This window comes from Octopus bimaculoides, chromosome 12 (genome assembly GCF_001194135.2).
Source record: "Octopus bimaculoides isolate UCB-OBI-ISO-001 chromosome 12, ASM119413v2, whole genome shotgun sequence".
In the NCBI taxonomy this organism is placed as follows: domain Eukaryota; kingdom Metazoa; phylum Mollusca; class Cephalopoda; order Octopoda; family Octopodidae; genus Octopus; species Octopus bimaculoides.
The window spans coordinates 21,735,297-21,754,736 of NC_068992.1; the positions used below are offsets into that span (position 1 = coordinate 21,735,297).

The 19,440-nt window shown below is 37.3% G+C and overlaps 1 protein-coding gene across 1 annotated transcript in view; it reads right to left on the minus strand.

Annotated features, from left to right (window-relative positions):
• LOC106883789 (vesicle-associated membrane protein 4) overlaps window positions 1-19,440 on the minus strand; it is a 44,992-nt gene that overhangs the window by 10,967 nt on the left and 14,585 nt on the right. The window contains exons 2-4 of the mRNA XM_014934921.2: window positions 18,540-18,589; window positions 14,817-14,861; window positions 12,956-13,056 (exon numbers count right to left, since the gene is read on the minus strand). Of these exons, the coding sequence (XP_014790407.1) occupies window positions 12,956-13,056; window positions 14,817-14,861; window positions 18,540-18,589 (196 nt within the window). The remainder of the gene's footprint in view (window positions 1-12,955; window positions 13,057-14,816; window positions 14,862-18,539; window positions 18,590-19,440) is intronic.

Sequence of the window (19,440 nt, forward strand, 5' to 3'; positions counted from 1 at the left end):
AGCCAAGCACTTCATTTCATGTTGCTCCAGTCCACTCAGCTGGCAAAAATGAGTAACGCTGCGATGGACTGGCGTCCCGTCCAGCTGGGGAACACATATGCCATAGAAACTGGGAAACCGGGCCCATGAGCCTGGCTAGGCTTTGAAAGGGCACATTTATATTATAAGGGACCATGTACAGCAGCAGTTCCCAACTTTGTATCTACACACCCTTAGGAGGGTCCACAAGAGTAATACACAGAAGGTAGGGGCAGTGAGCTGGGTTGAAAATTTTAAAAGGTTGCACTATAAATTATCGTCATCAGTTGGGGTCTGAACAGCTCCCTGCTAGCCAATTCCATGTCAAACCGTCCAACCCATGCCAACATGGAGAGCAGAAGTTAAACAATGATGATGATTATCATCATTTTAACATCTGCTTTTCCATGCTTGTTTGGGCCAGACAGAGTTTATTGAGGCAGATTTTCCATGGCTGGGGGACCTTCTCGTCACTTTTTCTCTTGATCCTAGACCTATTTCCAAGCAAAGTAATATTTCTTGTGCCTGACATGTCAGACAAAATGCTAAGCAGCATTTCGTTCATTGTGTCGAGGTCAACTTTGACATTCATCCCTTTCGGGGTCGATAGAATAAGAACCAGATGAGTGCTGGAGTCGATGTAGGTGACTTAGTCCCTACCCCAAAATTGCCAGCCTTGTGTCAAAATTTCAAACCAATACTTCTCATGCCCAAAGGTTTTCACAGGATTTGGCAACTGAATGACATTCATTTCCAATAATCAAATCACATATCATCAAGTCAACGAGCTACAAACGCACACAAATCATCATAATCTTCATTTAACATCCATGTTCCATGCCAGCATGCGTGAGATGGTACCACAAGAGCCAGCCAGGCCGAAGCCTACACCAGACTTCTGTGACTGTTTTGGCAGGATTTTTACTGCTGGATGCCCTTCCTAACACCAACCACTCAGCAGAGTGAACTTAGTGTTCATTATGTGGCACAAGTACCAGGTGAGGTGAGTGGTGCTTTTTAAGTGGCACAACCACAGGTGAGGTCAGTTTTGACAAGGTTTTTACAGCTGTGTGCCCTTCCAAACACTAACTACTTTACAGTGTGGACTGGGTGCTTTTAAGTGGCACCTGCACTGACAGGGTCACCAAGGACTGGCAAGACAAAAAATTTTAAGGGTGGAGGAGCCATTGGAGGAGGTGATGATGAAAAGGTTATAGTGAGACAGATACAGGTGTCTTGATGTAGAGGAAGTACAAGGTTATTTTTTTTATTACCTCTGCCTTAGCGAAAGGCAGAGGCATTGTTTTCAGTCCTGCTTGTTCGTTTGTCTGTGGACAAGATATCTCAAAGACTGCTGGACGGATTCGGATGAATCTTGCAGGGATGTTTGGCCTCATGACTGGCATGAACTGATTACACACGCGCAATGGGCCACTTTCAGTTACCGTTTGCCAAATCCACTCACAAGGCTTCCATCAGCCTGAGGCCACAGTAGAAGACACTTGCCCAAGGTGCCATGCAGTGGGACTGAACCCAGAACCATGTGGCAGGAAAGCAAGCTTCTTACCACACAGCCACACCTGCATGTGTATGACCAGCATAAGAAAAACAAGTCAAGTGATTCCATTGTTGGTTGCCTTTGTGCCATAGGTCTCTTTAACCTTTTCGAAGCTGCATTTCTAAAGAAACACATTGACAGGGTACTTCAGTTATTTCAAAATAATCAAGAATTTCAAAGAACAAACTTAAATAGTATGCGTTTTTAATTATTAAATGCCAGTGTCTGGCAGTAACTCGACAAAAAGTTTCTTACATAAATCTATAATATAAGATTTTAATTTAAATATGAATACTTCTAAATGGGTAATTTTATCTGAAGACACCAGAGATGGGCTAAGGCAAGTTGGCATCAAAGAGGTTAAGCATAACTGTTCTCCAGGCTGACTAAAACAACAGCAGTGCTTTTGACGAGCTAGTTTATCAACACCAATATGACAAAGGAAGCAAACGTATGCTGATATTTTCTTAATTTTTTATGTGATTTAAATTAATATTTTTTTTTCTAAATAATTATTTTTCCTTCTCTCTTTTTGCCAACATTATTTTTCTTTAAGAGAGAAGAAGCATCAAAACTGTATCATTCCAGAAAAAAGCAAAAAATATATCAAAACTGTATCATTCCAGAAAAAAGCAAAAAATATATCAAAACTGATTTTCAGTTTTGGTAAAAGATGGTGGGGGGGAAAATGTTTATTAAACAAACTTGGAAGACAGATGTGAGATGAGTGATTGGTAAGGAGACGGAGAAAGGTAAGGGGTAAATCTAAATGAAATTTCCTGAATAATAGATAAAGAATATACTGTTTAAATGCAAGAATGGTGGCGCCAATATTTGATGCAGTGACAGCAGTAAAAGTTTTAAGTATTCACAAAAATTATTGTTGATGGTGCTTTTGTTTTCCAGACCAAAATTATTATATTTATGTTTTTTTGTAATTCTTTTCTATAGAAGAAATCTACTGTATTTATTATTTACATAACAAACAAAATTAATGTAATGAAGAACTATATATATATATATATATATATATACACACACACACACACATACATAAATATATACATACATGCATAAAATACATATCCACACTTGTGTGTGTATGTATATACAAATACACACACACACACATATATATATATATACATACAACATCTACCACTCAAAATGTACGTGTGTGTGTGTGTGTGTTAGGAAGGGCATCCAGCTGTAGAAACCTTACCAAATCAGATTGGAGCCTGGTGCAGCCAGTTCTCAGTCAAACCATTCAGCCCATGCTAGCATGGAAAGCAAATGTTAAACAACGATGATGATGGTTCACTTAATGTCTAGCTAACATGACTTAGAAGGAAAGTTATTTAAAGCAGGATTTCTTCAAACTGCATACTCTACCTTTTACCAACCATTACCTATTTCTCAAGTAGGGAATTTTTTTGTTCCAGGAAAATTTGAAAGTAAAGAAATAGCAGACAATTTGTCAGCAGGAAATGTTCAGCTCAGCTACAAATATCTTCATAAGTACTTGTAGCCATAGCTCACAAGAGACGTGTGTATTTGTATATGGTCCAAATGTACAGAAAACAGAAGAGAGACACGGTTGAAAGAACAACAAGTAGGTGTATTAGTTTGTCACTTGGGAAAAATGAAGTCTTTGATGTTTCAAACCTATGCTCTTTAACAGAAAGAAATGAGAGGAGAAAAAATGGAGAGAGAGAGAGAGAAAGAAAAAAACAGGGAGGGAGAGAAAGAAAATGTATCAGGATTAAAGGATTCACATGTTGAAATGACCGGTTAAACTGGGGCCCACAAGTGCACATGTGAGGACATGGAGGGGCAGTGTGTGTATATGTGGCAAGCATAAGATTATGTGAGCCTGTGTGTGTAACAAAAATACAGACACACACATTCATATATACAAAAGTAAAAAGCAAAGACACCCTTCAGTCATAGATGACCATGGGATTGCACCTAGAAAGTTATCCTCCAAAGCACAAGTCCAAGCAAGATTGTTTATGGAAGGCTAGCAGTCGCCCATGCATACCAGAGTCCCCTTTCCACATTACTGATGTTATCCAAGGGAAAGGCAAAGACCACTTCAGCTTGGCACCAGTGATGTCACAACTCATTTCCACAGCTGAGTGAACTGGAGCAGCATGTCTTGTTCAAGAACACAACACATGGCCCATTCTAGGAATTGAACTCACTACCTCATGATTGTGAGCCCAACACTCTAACCACTGAGTGATGCACTTCCACTATATATACATATATATATATATATATATATATATACATACATGCTCAGCTTGATCTCCAGTAGCAAAAGGACTTAGTCTGACATAAACAGAGCAGAAAACAATAATGGTCTAGGTCAGTGGTCCTCAACTGGGTTCCATACAGCCCTTGAAGGTCCATATAAGATTTTGGGCAGGGTTGGGGGTCCATGCAACAAAATAAATTGGGAATCCCCAATAGAATTTTAAGGGCTCCTGAAAAAATTTTGCTGTAGATGTATGTATTGGTATTTATTGCAAGAAACAGCTGGTTTCTTTCTCTAACATTTTACACAGCTCAACCTACACAAGTGAATGTTTGTAAAACAAAATAAGAATTTTGAAAGAAGTTTCTATAAAAGTAGTTTTTACACATAGCTTGACTAAGAGGGTCCACCAGAATAAAAATAGTAATCAAAGGGGTCTAGATGAAAAAAAATATAGTTTGAGAAGCCCTAGTGTAGGTAATTTGCATCATCATATAAGCAAGATTGTATGACATTTCCAGTCTTCTGTGAAGAACTGGTCTGGATGTGAGGATATATTACTCGGGGTGGAAACGAGTGAGGGATAGTGACAGGAAGGACACCCAGCCATAGAAAATCCACCTCAAATTTTGTCTGACCCATGCGAGCATGGAAAAGCAGATGTTAAAATGATGACGATTCACATTTGTAAATATTTGTTTGCTGGGCTTCACGGAAGCAAAATGGTTGAGTACCTTTTGAGTGTTGGACCTGACGGAGGTAAAGTGGCTGAGTTCCTTTCGAGTGTTGGGCCCCACAGGTGAAAGGTGGCTGAGTTCCTTTCAAGTGGGCCTCACGGAGGTGAGGTGACCAAGCTTCTTTCAAGTGTTGGGCCTCACGGAGACAATGACCATGCTTGAGAAGAAGACCCATTAAGCCAAGCAAAATCGCTGTCGCGGCAGATACCAGTGTCACACAAATGGCACCCAAGCCGGTGGCACGTAAAAGCACCCATTACACTATCGGAGTGGTTGGCATTAGGAAGAGCATCCAGCCATAGAAATCCATGCCAAATCAGACTGGAGTCTGATACAGCCTTCCAACATGCCAGCCCAGTCAAACTGTCCAACCCATGCCGGCATGGACAACGGATGTTAAATGATGATGACGATAATAACCAGTGCAAATAAACAGACATATACCACAATGTTTGTCTTTTACACTTAAATGCTATGAAGTCTTAACCACCCTTGCCATTGTTGGCAATCTTTGCCACTGTCAACTGGAAATTCTTCAGTTGTTGTTTGCTTTCAAGAAACATTTGATAGGTGGTTAAATCCGTTAATCTATCACATTGTCAAATAGCAGGAAAATTTGTTTTAGTGACATTAATAATACTATGGTTTTGTGGAATATTGGTCACTACAAAAAGGTATGACATCTTGGACAGGTATTCTTTGTCTTAGTTTGCTTAAAGTTGTTCTACAGGTATTTATTTTGTAGGGCCAATTCCATCTTATGTAAGGGTAGAGATTTCCGTTTGAGTAGATAGGCCTTGAGTGTGGTGTGTTATTCTTCATTGAGGTATATATATATACATATATATATATGTAAGCACAATAAAAGGTTACAAACCTCATTCAGGGATAGCAAAATCCTATGAAAGTACTGGTTAATTACCTGTACAAAGGGTATTGAACATCATGTTTAATACTCAACTGCAAGGCAACTATATAAACCGTGGTTTATATATATTTTATCTATTATGAGAGAATAGAAAGGTAATTAATAATTACTTATTAATCAAAAAATTCACAAACATCCCTATATATATATATATATATATATATATATATATATATATATATATATATATATATATATATATACACACACACACACACATATATACACATCTATATATACACAAGAACATACTTTTATATTTTTATATATATACACACACACACACATACGTACATACACAACAAAACTTATGTGTGTGTGTGTGTGTGCATATGCATGGATGTATGTGTGTGTGTGTGCATGCATGTGATTCATGTGTTTTTATGTTTACACCAATTGAATGATGGCATTCTTTGTTTACGTCCTGTAACTTAGTGGCTAAATAGAGAGATCGAAAAGATATTTTCAGGCTTAACAATAAGTACAGCGGTCGATATGATCAACTAAATCCCTTCAAGGTGGCACTCCAGCATGGCCACTGCCCAATGACTGAAACACATAATAAAAAAATCACCAATCTCTCACATACACACACAAACACACACACGCACGCATGCAGACATATGCACAGATGTCTGTGTGTATCTACAGAAGCAAAACACACACATACTGTTTTGACTACATCAGTGATGAAATTGTAGATAAATCATCCGAGATTAGATGTGAGACAGCAAGGAACATATGAAATATGTATTTGCTTCTCAACATGACAAATGTGAATACATAAATAACAGATTTGTCTTACATATGTGTAATTTGCTTGTTGCCATTAGAGAAGTTATGCTGGTACATATTGTAGAGAATCAATTCAGTTCTCTGCATTGCCATTTCTGTACGGAACCATAGGACTAAGGTGAATTTTTCCCTTTGTTCGTCCTGTGATCTTTACAACTGAATGTAGTCTCACTATGGAAACAGGTTTTGCAGATGGTTGGGGTATGGTTGATGAGATTATCATCATTATCGTCATTAACATGATTTACTGTTATCTACAGAGGATATAAAGACAACTGACTGGTTGTGAATTTTAACTCTTTTCATAGCAACCGACTTCAGATCGCCCTGGATCTGTAACAAATTTCATGTTTTAAAGTGATCTAAATTTAATCCTTTGACATTCACATTACTGTCAAATGTAATACTTATTTATTCACATTGTTTTCAATTAATCTTGCATTATCTTGAAACCATGAAATTTTGAAGAGGTAACTATTTTTAGAATGACATGGTAGGGTTGGTGTGAAACATCAGATCTGGCTGGTTTGAACATAAAACAGGTGGAATATTCTGGTTGGATATCATCATCATCATCGTCGTCGTTTAACATCCACTTTCCATGCTAGCATGGGTTGGACGATTTGACTGAGGACTGGTGGACCAGGAGGCAACACCAGGCTCCAATCTGATTTGGCAGAGTTTCTACAGCTGGATGTCCTTCCTAACGCCAACCACTCCGAGAGTGTAGTAGGTGAAAAAATATTTAGGATTTGTGTTCCAAATGTGATCACTAGATACATCAAAGTCCCTTTCCTTTTTGTCTTTAAATCATCCACAAGCTCAGGCACACTTTCAGCCATAAATTAAGAATTAAGACAGAGAACTAGCACTTATAACAGAGCTTACATAGAACCTCAGAGATTGGTTCCCTTGAGATCAGGTATTCATAGGCAAGCCACATTTACACAATATACCTCCACTGACAGTCCAGACGTTATCCTCAATAGCAAAGACAGCCATGTTAAAGGTGACATCTCAAGAATGAAGGATGCTCTCAGACTATGTTGCTTTGCATGACATTTATAATCTTCAGAGAAGACTTATGTTCACTGGATTTCAGCCACAAATCACTGGGAGATGAGAACTCATGACTTCAACCAGGCATGTGCAGTGAGTAATTACTCAGGGTAGGCAGTTGATGATGTTTATGTAGCAAAACACACAACAAAAATAAGCGAAACAACTGAGTTGGAAGCAGATTTACTTCTGCTTTTATAGCATGTAAAGAAAACATTGTTGTAGGAATGAACGCAGCACGTGTACTACAGCAGTCCTATGCGTAGTCTTAATACTGAGATTGAAAAGCAGGGGTGAATTCTGCCTACCTAATCTACAAAACAATAAAACATTTTGCATTTTATGCATAATAATCAGAGTAACCTTCATAATTTTATTGAATTAGGGGCATATTTTGCTATAAAAGGAAAATATTACTATCAATCTATTTCATTCAGGGTAGACATGGTAGACTGGTGCTTTATGTATCGACCCCAGAAGGAGTGAAAAGTAAAATTCATATTTGCAATGTTTGAACTCAGAACAGAGAGAAACAGAACAAACACCACAAGGTATTTTGTCTGATGCTTAAATGACTCCCCTTAATTCACTGCTTTAGAAAAGTAACATCAATGGATTCAATAACAATTATATTTGGGAAACCTAGAAAATTCTTCAGTTTTAACGAACTACATTATTATTGTATGAATTGCTATCACCACTTCAAATTAAACCTTTAGCATTCAAACTGGCCAGATCCAGCCCAAATATCCGACCTCTTTTATTTTTAAATCGGCCAGATCCAACCTCTCACACAAATCCTACAATGTCATTCTAAAATTTAAACAATCACATCATCAAAATCTTGACGTAAACAATGTGAATAAATAAGCTTTACATCTGATGGAGCAATCTGAATGCTAAAGGGTCAATTATGAACTGTTCATTATACATCTCAATCATCATTTTAATGTCTAACTTTCCATGCTTATGTGGATCAGATGGAATTTGTTGAGGTGCATTTTTTACAGCCAGATGCCCTCTCTGTCATCAACCCTCACCTCTTTCCAAGCAAGATGATATTTTCCCATGGCCAGACATGTTTCCACTGAAGACAGAAAAATGAAGGACACCACTTGCATGACAATGGCATTCCTTTACAACTATCACACGATACCAAAAGGAAGGACACACACACACACACACACACACGTTTATATATTGATCACCTTGACTGACCACATTATCAGGCATCATTTCAACACCGCTGGTCACAGCACGCCATCCATTCCTCTCTGGATCACGCCTTCCTCATCCACATAACTCCAAATGCTTGTAGCATTTCATCAACCCACTACTTTGGAAGCCTTTCCAGGTGGCCTCTTCCACTCATAGACGTACAACTATGGTGGTTTCTGTATCCTACTTAATGCAGATGTACTATAAGAATACCGTAGTACTGCAGTGTACATCCTGAGGTGTATATAACAATATATAAAACAATATGGCAGGCATATAAAACATGGTGCTAGGTATATATAACAATGTCAGGTATGTATAACAAGGTGCTAGGTATATGTAACAATATGTCAGGTATATAAAACAAGGTGCTAGGTATATATAACAATGTCAGGTATGTATAACAAAGTGCTAGGTATATATAACAATATGCTAGGTATGTATAATAATAACAACGTGACAGGTATATATAATACTGTGCTAGATGTATATGATGAAATGCTTAATGTATCAGGTATATATAACAAGAACAAATACAGATAAATTCTAAAAATGAAAATCCTTTAATTACACAACAACCAATTAAACAATAATCTTTACTTCAGCTTCATTGATTTGTCAAATCCTATCAAAGATTAGAAATTTTATTCCCACCCAATGTTGTCTCAGTAAAATGGATGACAATATCAAAGAGAAAAGAAGAATAACTGAAAAATTGGATTGGTTATTTCCCTTTAGCTAAGCATTCAGATCTAAGAGAAAATACTCTGGATCAGGGGTTTTCAAACTGTGGTCCGCGGACCACAGGGGGTCCGTAGACAGCAAATACTTTTTATGGGCAATTTGATTTTATATATGATTTTAATCGAAATCTTTTAATTGACAATAAACCTATTTGTTAAATACTGTTAAATAAATAAATGTAAAAATATGTTATTTTAAGCAAATATTTATGTATAAATTTCATAAGCGTTTATAAAGGAGTCCCTAAGGTAAAGCCTGAAATATAAAGGGGTCCGCAAGTCAAAAAGTTTGAAAACCCCTGCTCTGGATAATCGTCACCAATGTCATTATTTTGTCCTTTTTCACCATGGACAGGTCTTTTCGAGCACAGCATCTCACCACTTGGTGCAATATTTTGTCATCTCCTTCATGGCATTTTCACAATTTCTTCCTAAATCCTTCATACTTTTCTTCTGCAGGATCCTTCCACTTAGACAGCTCGACACTTCTTTCACCAATTGTCATCCCCCCATACATATCCCATGCTCATAACATTGCCGTCTTCCCTCTTTCACACATCTAATGCCTCATATTCAGTTTTTGCTCGCAGCTTATTTGTGTCTTACATATGTATTGTTAGTGTGTATGAACACACTAACAATACATATGCAACAGAGCATGCTTGCTTCATTGCTTTCCAACCGTCACACGACTTCTGCATTCAATGTCTGTATTACACTACCAAGTAACACCTTACTTTGTACACATATATCATACAAGCTGCTCTTCTCTCAGAAAGAGGATCCCTTTGCTGCCACCAGCAGGAGCTGCAGATCCCTGAACCCTTTTTTCATCTCATTCTTACTCTGGTTGCTATGCTTTTGGAACTTGCTCCTCCACTGCTGATTAGCTACCAGTCATAGAAACCCTGCTAAGGCAGACACAGGAACATCATGAAGTCCATGAGCCCATCGGGTTCTGTCAAACCTTCCAATACATGCTAGCATGAAACAAGGATTTTAAATGATGATAATGATGATGCTCTTACCACTACACAAGTGCATCCTTCCTCAGTCAACCTGCCTGTAATCCTTCTGCACCTCATTTGCACCCGTTGTTTACATTGCTTACACAGTGTGGAAATCTTTTTCTGCAAACTGACCACAGCCACTTCACACAAATCAGCAGAATCTTAATTTCTTTCTAGCTGTAACTTTTTTCATTCTTTATTTTTTGTTTGGTTTACTTCAAGAATTTCTGATGGTATTGCCATATTTGGTGTTCCTTCTATTATAATTTGGTAGATTCAGTTGTGAGAACAAGGTCATCTACCTACAGAATTTCCCTGAGAACTAGTGATAAAATCTTCTGTAACAACCACGAGAACTATGATGAACAGGGGGAAACTGAGTACAGGACTTTGATGAATCCTTATGGCAAGCTAGATTCTTCTCCTTCTTATCTCACATTTTGCTGGTCATTTGTTGCTGAGGTCATTGTAACACAACATCAAAATTCTTGATGTGTCTACAGCATCCATGCACTTCAGAACAGCCATTATGATATTACCCAACATATTCATTAAAGCTGGCAACCATAATATCAACGTTGTTGTCTTCTATTATCTATTGGGTTGTCCAGAAAGTTCATGCCGATTTATAGTAGCTTACCTTTCGATTTATTTACCATGAAACCACCTCAATTCTGGCAAGAGGGTATTTTCAAGTTAAGGAAGAAGAATAGTAAAGATATGACATTTTGTGGGAAGTTTTCCTCCAAATGATGATAGGATTTGATCACAGACTTAACCATGTCAGTTATTTAGTATACAAAATACCATAGCATTTGCTATTTTAAGTACTTTTCACCTCATCTATTCTTCACATATTCTGCACTGTATTTATGTGATTAGTGGATAAACTTGAGAAGTCTGCTGCAGAGACATCGAGCATGAGGCAATGGGCTGTATGCAATGTTTTGAGTGGTATAAGCACTTCAAAAGTGGAAGAACATCCCTGGAAGATGACCAATCTGGAAGACCTGCCACAAGCATCATCCCTGGAAATGTGGAACTGTGCATCTAGAATTCATCTCCCTGGGCCAGTCTGTCAATCAAGAGTTCTACTGCAATGTTTTGAAGTATTTTAGAGACGATGTTCAGCGAAAGAAACCAGGTCTATGGAGCCCAAAAAATTGGATTCTTCACCAAGCTCTCCTCACTCGTGAGTTTCTTGCCAGAAACATGGTATCCCTTCTGCACCCACCCTATTCACCAGATTTGGCACCAGCAGACTTCCATCCCTTTCCCTGAGATGAAAATGCAGCTCAAAGGTCGTCGTTTTAACACTGTTGTCAAGATCCAAAGCAAATCACAGACGATCCCCGACTTGCTTATGAAAAATAACTTCTGGGCTGGATTCCATAGGTGGCAGGGACACTGGGATACTGGGACTTTTGCTGCGCAAGGGGACTATTTCAAAAGAGATGATGCTAAAACTTAGGTAAATAAGTTATTTTTTTATCAAACATAACTAGTCCAGAAACCGTTTAATACCACCTTGTATACATATTCTTATTCCAGAATACGATATGTTGATGAAAACTCAAATTATTTACATTTGACGGATATTTGTCCTCCTCTCGTTTGTTGTTAGCACAAATTTTCGGCTGATGTACCCTCCAGCCTTCATCAGGTGTCTTGGGGAAATTTCGAACCTGGGTTCTCATTCCTAAGGTACTTGTCAATGTTATTATTATTATTATTATTACTACTACTACTACTATTATTCAGGTCACTGCCTGAGATTGAACTTGGAATCTTGGAGTTAGTAGCCCACGCTCTTAACCATTATGCCATATGCCCGTGAGCATAATAATAATAACAACAACAACAACAATAATAACATCAAAAAATACCTTAGGAATGAGAACCCAGGTCTGAAATTTTCTCAAGACACCTGATGAAGGCTGAAGGGTATATCAGCCGAAACGTTGTGTTAACAACAAACAAGATGAGGACAAATATCTGTCAAATGTAAATAATGTACATAATTCCTCATTTCTTAAATATGTTGATGAAAACACAAATGTTCACAGTTATGTTTTAATTATAGAAAAAAAAATTATAAAAAAAAAACATGTAGTGGATGGGCAGAATTGGTAAAATGAGAGAAAAAATCTTTTGTAGCATTTAGTTATGATTTTTTGACATTCGCAGTTCAAATTGGACCAGGGTGAACATTATCTTTCATCCATCCAGGGTCTACAAATTAAATAACCAGTCGAGTATTGCTGTTGATATGACTGCTTCAAAATTTATGTGACCCTGTGCCTATATTACAAATCAATATAATTCTTTCTACCTATAGGCACAGTGCCTGAAAATTTGGTAGAAGGGGCTAGTCAGTTGCATTGACCCCAGTATTTAATTGGCATTTTATCAGCCTCAGAAGAATTTGAACTCACAATGTAAAGACAGACAAAACATCACTAAACATTTTGGCGAATGTATTAATGATTTTACCAGTTGGCCACTTTGCAAATTAATATAACAATCAAATCAGCTCCAATAATAACACGCTAATAAAAAGTAAGTTTCTTTGACAACTAAAACATGAATCCCTCACCAGCACCAAATATTAAAGAATTTGCCAACATACCTGATCTGTCTTGGAGATCTTCCAGTTTACATCCTCTGTCCATTACACGTGAAACATTGTCCTTCATAATATCAATAACTTCTCCAACCTGGTTCTGCAATCTGGATGATAATTAAAAAACAAAAAAATGTGTCATACTTTGATGTTGAAATATATACAAGGAAGGAGGTCGGTTCATATATGACAGATCAAAACCCCCTAGGGCTGATGCTCCAGCTTGGCTAAAATCCAATGATTGAAACCAGTGAAAGAATATATTCATACATACAGCTATAAAGAGCCCCTCAGGTCATCATCATTTAACATCCCTTTTCCCTGCTGGCATGGGTTAGACAGTTCAACAGAAACTGATGAAACAAATGGCTGCACTAACCTCCGAGTCTGATTTTAGCATGGTTTCAACAGCTGGATAACCTTCCTAATGTCAACCACTTTACAGAGTGTACTGGGCACATTTTGTGTCATGGCACCAACATTGGCAAGGTCACCATTTACTTTCAAGGCAAGACCCCTTGATTGATTGTGGTATAGTATCAAAGGAGATTGAAGTATGATAAAGAGACAGGGACAGGTGTCTTCCTGAAGAGATATTTGATGATTGTAATAATAATTAGACACACTGGCTGAAGGCAACAAATTGGTAGGGAAGCAGACATGACTATTGGGAAAAAGATATACAAGATTATATGATTTGTTAACTAATTTATCAAGCCTTGAGAGATGAGGAGAGATAAAATCGATCTTCCTCTAAGACATTATACAGTACCATTAATAACCAATACTGTTTTCAAAACTAATGAGAGACTTTTAATCACTGGTGCATATTTCCTTTTGGTTTCACAGCAATTAGTAGAAAATTTAATACTTACAGCTGAAATGATATCTCATTCTGGATGAACTAATTATGTTAAAACATACAGCAGGATGTCTACACACCTTTAACAAGGCAATATAATACCATATTAAGATCACTTTGCAGAGTAGTTGGTGTTAGGGAGAGTATCCAGTCATAAAAAAACCATGCCAAATCAGACAGCAAAGCATAGTAGAGTCTTCTGCCTGACTAGCTCCTATCAAACCCATGCCAGCATGGAAAGCGGACGTTAAATGATGATGATGATTCACTCAAAAAGTTCAGTGCTTCTGTTATGACAATGATGCATTCTAGGTAACACTTAATAAGAATGTTTATAATCACAAACCTGAGATAACAAAAGTGACACGTAAAAGCACCCACTACACTCTCGGAGTGGTTGGCGTTAGGAAGGGCATCCAGCTGTAGAAACTCTGCCAAATCAGATTGGAGCCTGGTGTAGCCATCTGGTTTCACCAGTACTCAATCAAATCGTCCAACCCATGCTAGCATGGAAAGCGGACGTTAAACGATGATGATGATGATGATGATGATTAAAGTAAACAAATGACATTAAAAAAATAGATTTTAACTTCAGAAACAAAATCAGAAATTTCTAGGTAGAGATTAGTCAATGAGATGACTCCTTTTAGGGTTCCAATTTCTGCCTTTTTTTTAATATTTTCCTGATGTCCATCAGGTCCTAAGGATGCTGGGCTGTAGTAGTAGGTTTGTACAGCAACAGATTGTGCCTTTTGATGACAAGAAACCGGCTTTATTTACACAACTAATGAATAAACTATATCTCAAATAAATACAAGATGGAATGCTTTTGACTGTAGATATATCTGATTGATCAAGAATCACCTGAGACTAAAGAATTGTGAGTTTGACAAGAATATGATGACAATTATGGTAATGGAGACCACTTTAAAATATGATAAAAAGACATTTAATGATAAATGCTATTGTAATATTAATTACAATAATATATAAAAGGATAATTACTTTCCAATCTTAGGGTCAGCAATCTTCTCGCCCATACGAGGACCTCTGAAAAAAGTAAAAAAAAAAAAAAGCATCAGGTCAAGAAAAAAAAAATCAATATTGAATTAAGGGGAAGTAACTCTATATATAGCTTAAAATACGTGTACTTAGTTATCTTTCTTGGAAATACTAGGGGAAATAACTATGGTATTTCGTTTTGGGATTTGGTTTGGAAGATTCTTGAGTTCGTGTGGTGAAGCATATTCTGTTGTATGTGGGGAGAGTCATTCTCTTTTGGTGCCTTATAATCTAACACACTCACCAGTAAAATTTCTACTTATTTTTTATTTATTTTTCTAAAATCTTCGTTGCGTCTTGCAACCTTTTCAATAGGTTGCAAGACGCAACGAAAATTTTAGAAAAATAAAAAAGAAATAAGTGGAAATTTTACTGGTGAGTGTGTTAAATTATAAGGCACCAAAAGAGAATTACTCTCCCCAGACATAACTATGGTATGCCTACAAGAAATATTTTCATCTATTTCGATTTATTTTTCATTTATTATGATATTGAAGAGGCGACAAAATTATTGTGAAACTAATGTAGTTAATAAAAACATCAGAACAATAAATAAAGGAAATTATACAAAGAAATTATAAAAGGTATGTGTACATAATTTAGATAAAATGGTAAACATAGGCAAAAATTCTACACATTTTAGGCGAAAGAAGAGTTAATCATATCGACTTTTATGGCTCTCGGAATAAAGACAGGCAGCATCGACTGCTGCAGTAACTAAAAATAGAACGTAAATGACAAATATCACATACCACAGTCTTATGACTGTGGTATGTGATAAGAAGTAAATAGTGCAAGGGATGTAACTAGTCATTTCACGCACAAACTCTGTTGCTAACGATGTTGAGGATTCCAGTTGATCCGATCAACGGAACAGCCTGCTCGTGAAATTAACGTGCAAGTGGCTGAGAGCTCCACAGACACGTGTACCCTTAACGTAGTCCTCGGGGATATTCAGCATGACACAGTGTGACAAGGCTGACCCTTTGAATTACAGGCACAACAGAAACAGGAAGTAAGAGTGAGAGAAAGTTGCGGTGGAAGAGTACAGCAGGATTCGCCACCATCTCCTGCCGGAGCCTCGTGGAGCTTTAGGTGTTTTCGCTCAATAAACACTCACAACGCCCGGTCTGGGAATCGAAACCGCGATCCTATGACCACGAATCCGCTACCCTAACCACTGGGCCATTGTACCTCTACAACGCACAAACAATACCTTATACGAGAAAAATTTAGGGAAGTGGATGCTTGTGTCTTGAGCCCTAAGGTTTTTCAAGCCGATTATTCAATTGGCATGGTGTATAAGAAACCGAGATTACAATATTCACCCGGGACGGAACACCCGTCCGTCGAAGGGTTAATCATCTACAGCTGAGTGGACTACAGCAACGTGAGGTTCTAGTCAAGAACACAACGCACATCTCGGCCCGGAAATCGAAACCGCGATCTAACGATCGTGAGTGCAACATTCCTAACCACTGGGCCACGCGCCTTCAAGACTCAATGTATCTAATTATTAATTAAGGCAGCAAACCAGCAGACTCGTTAGTCCACTGGGCAAAATGCTTAGATGCATTTCGTCCGTCTTTATGTTCTGAGTTCAAATCCCGTAGAAGCCAACTTTGCCTTTCATCTTTTTGGGGTCGGAGCACTGGGGCTCGATCTAACTGACCTATTCCTCCTCCGATATTGATGGCCTTGGGACCAATATTTGAAAGCAACATTTAATCATTAATAATGTTAGATTATTTATGTAAAACTCCAACAGTTTTTTTTTAAACCAACAAAATGACCCATTATTTGTGAACAGGTGACAGATGGACGAAAATGATTGATACCATTACAAAGGTGGCTATAATGGCTTTGTGGGGGGGTCTGTGTGTGTGTGTGTGTGTGTGTGTGTGTGTGTGTGTGTGCGTTTTAAATTTCTATCTTGTTTCCCACAATGCAACTGCTTCAGTTTCAACACATTGTCTCGGTTTTGTAATCCAATCTAACACATCAAAAATTGTAAATACACATCAACAGACAAAAACCACCTAGGATTTCTTTATTTGTTACCGAGGCAATTAATGAAAGAGTAAAATTAGAAGAAAATTACAAAACACTTTGTATATTTTTTGTTTTGTTTTTTTTTAACCAAAGCTCTGGAGTCCATGCACAGTATCTTTGACTCCCACTTTGACTCCTCAGTTTATAGTAGCACTGGCTCTGACTTCTCCATTGTAATTAAACTAATCATATGGTCGTAAGGTTAAGAAGTTTGCTTTGTAACCATATCATTCAAGGTTCAGTCCTACTAAGTGGTACCTTAGACAAGAAGTGTCTTTGACTACAGGTCTGGGTCGACCAATGCCTTGAGTGAATTTGGTGGAATGATGGAAACTGGATGGAAGCTCACTATACACAGATTATGTGGTGGGGGTGCATTTGTCCCATCATCACTTGACAACCAGCGTTGGTTTGTTTGTGTTCCTGTAATTTCGTGGTTCAGCAAAAAAGAACAATACAATACCTACCACACTTAAAAATAATTACTGGGGTCAATTTGTTTGACTAAACCCTTCAAAGAAGTGCGCTAACATAGCCACAGTCCAATGACTAAAACGGATAAAAGATAAAAAGATATTTCCGATACTGATTGGAAATAAATACATAGTTGGAGTGAGTACATTATAATATTATAATTTACATTGCTGGAGTGAGTACATTATAATATTATAATTTACATAGTTGAAGTGAGTACATTATAATATTATAATTTATATAGTTGGAGTGAGTACATTATAATATTATAATTTACATAGTTGGAGAGAGTACATTATAATATAATTTACCAACTCCATCTCTGACTCCTGTACCCCAATAATTGCTTTCAACTCTAACTCCAACGACTTAGTCCTTACATTAAATTTAAAAACAGGCATGAGAACAACAAAATGCAATGAGATGAAATAAGCACCAGTAGGAGGCAATGAATATCTTGGAGAGAAAAGATATACCAAAACAGAATTTTTATGAGAAACTTGAAAGAAGATTGCTGTTACAATATACAAGTGTGAGTCAAAAAGTAATGCCATTTTGTTTAGGACAGGTATATATTACCAACACAGGAACATGTATCATACATCAAAATGAAGTTGGTCCTCTGTGGATCACATCCCTACTTCTTAACATAGTCACCGTTTCTCTCAATAGCAATGTTCCACCTTCGAATGAGAGCAGGTATCCCTGCCCCGTAAAATTCTGGTGACTGTTCTTTCAGCCACTTCTTCACTACAGTTTTCACTTCCTCATCACTAGAATTATTTAGCACTTCAGACTATCTTATCTCTTCAGCCTCATGAAAGAGGGTTTGAGAGGCAAACATTATTCCAGTGACGAAGAAGTGAAAACTGTAGTGAAGAAGTGGCTCAAAGGACAATTTTATGGGTCAGGGATACATGCTCTCGTTTGAAGGCGGAACATTACTATTGAGAGAAACAGTGACTATGTTGAGAAGTAGGGATGTGATCCACAGAGGACCAGCTTCATTTTGATGTATGATACGTGTTCCTGTGTTGGTAATTTTACCTGTCCTAAACAAAATGGCATTACTTTTTGACTCACCCTCGTAGATACACCGTGTGTATAAAATTAAAAGTGAAATGGGAATGAGGAACTTACTTGAGAAAGAAGTCTTCATCATCGGAATCACCAGAATTCAGCAGAGAAACCTTTAACAGAAAATTAAGAAAAAACGGATTAACCCTTTTGTTACCATATTTCTGTTGAAATGCTCTGTATTTCTTTCAATTAATTTTAAATACAACAAAGAGTTTAGTAAAATAACTTAGTTATCATTAAGCTAGTGTTGGGAATATAAAGTGTGATAAAGTTTTGGTGGAAGATTTTATTTCAAAACTTATGAAAACAAGACCTTTGTACTACAGAGCCAGAGGCGGTTTCAGCCAGGCTGGTATCAAATTGGTTAAATTAATCATTTGTTAATCCTTTTGTTACCATTTTTCTCTTGAGCTGCTTTGTGTTTCTTTCAATAAATTTTAAATATAACAAAGAGTTTAATAAAATAACTTAGTTATCATTAAGCTAGTGTTGGGAACATAAATTGTGACAAAGGTTTGGTGGAAGATTTTAATTCAGAACTTATGAAAACAAGACATTTGTAGAACAGAGCCAGAGGCAGTTTCAGCCGGGTTGGTATCAAAAGGCTTAAAGTGGAAAATAAGGATTTCATATTTAGGCACACGGCCAGCAATTTCAGGGGAGGAGAATAGTTGATTACATCAATCCCAGTATAAAACTGGTACTTATTTTATCAACCCCAAAAGGATGAAAGGCAAAGTTGACCTTGGCGGAATTTGAACTCAAAATATAAGTATGGATGAGATGCTGCTAAGCATTTTGCCCCGATACTCTAATGATTCTGCCAGTTCATCACCTTAAAGTGGAACATAATATAAATATTTAAGATTAGACTGTAAGGAAAAGAAGCACATTTGCATAAGTCTCTTGGACATCTCTTGCCCTTCATAGTATATATATATATATATATATATATATATAT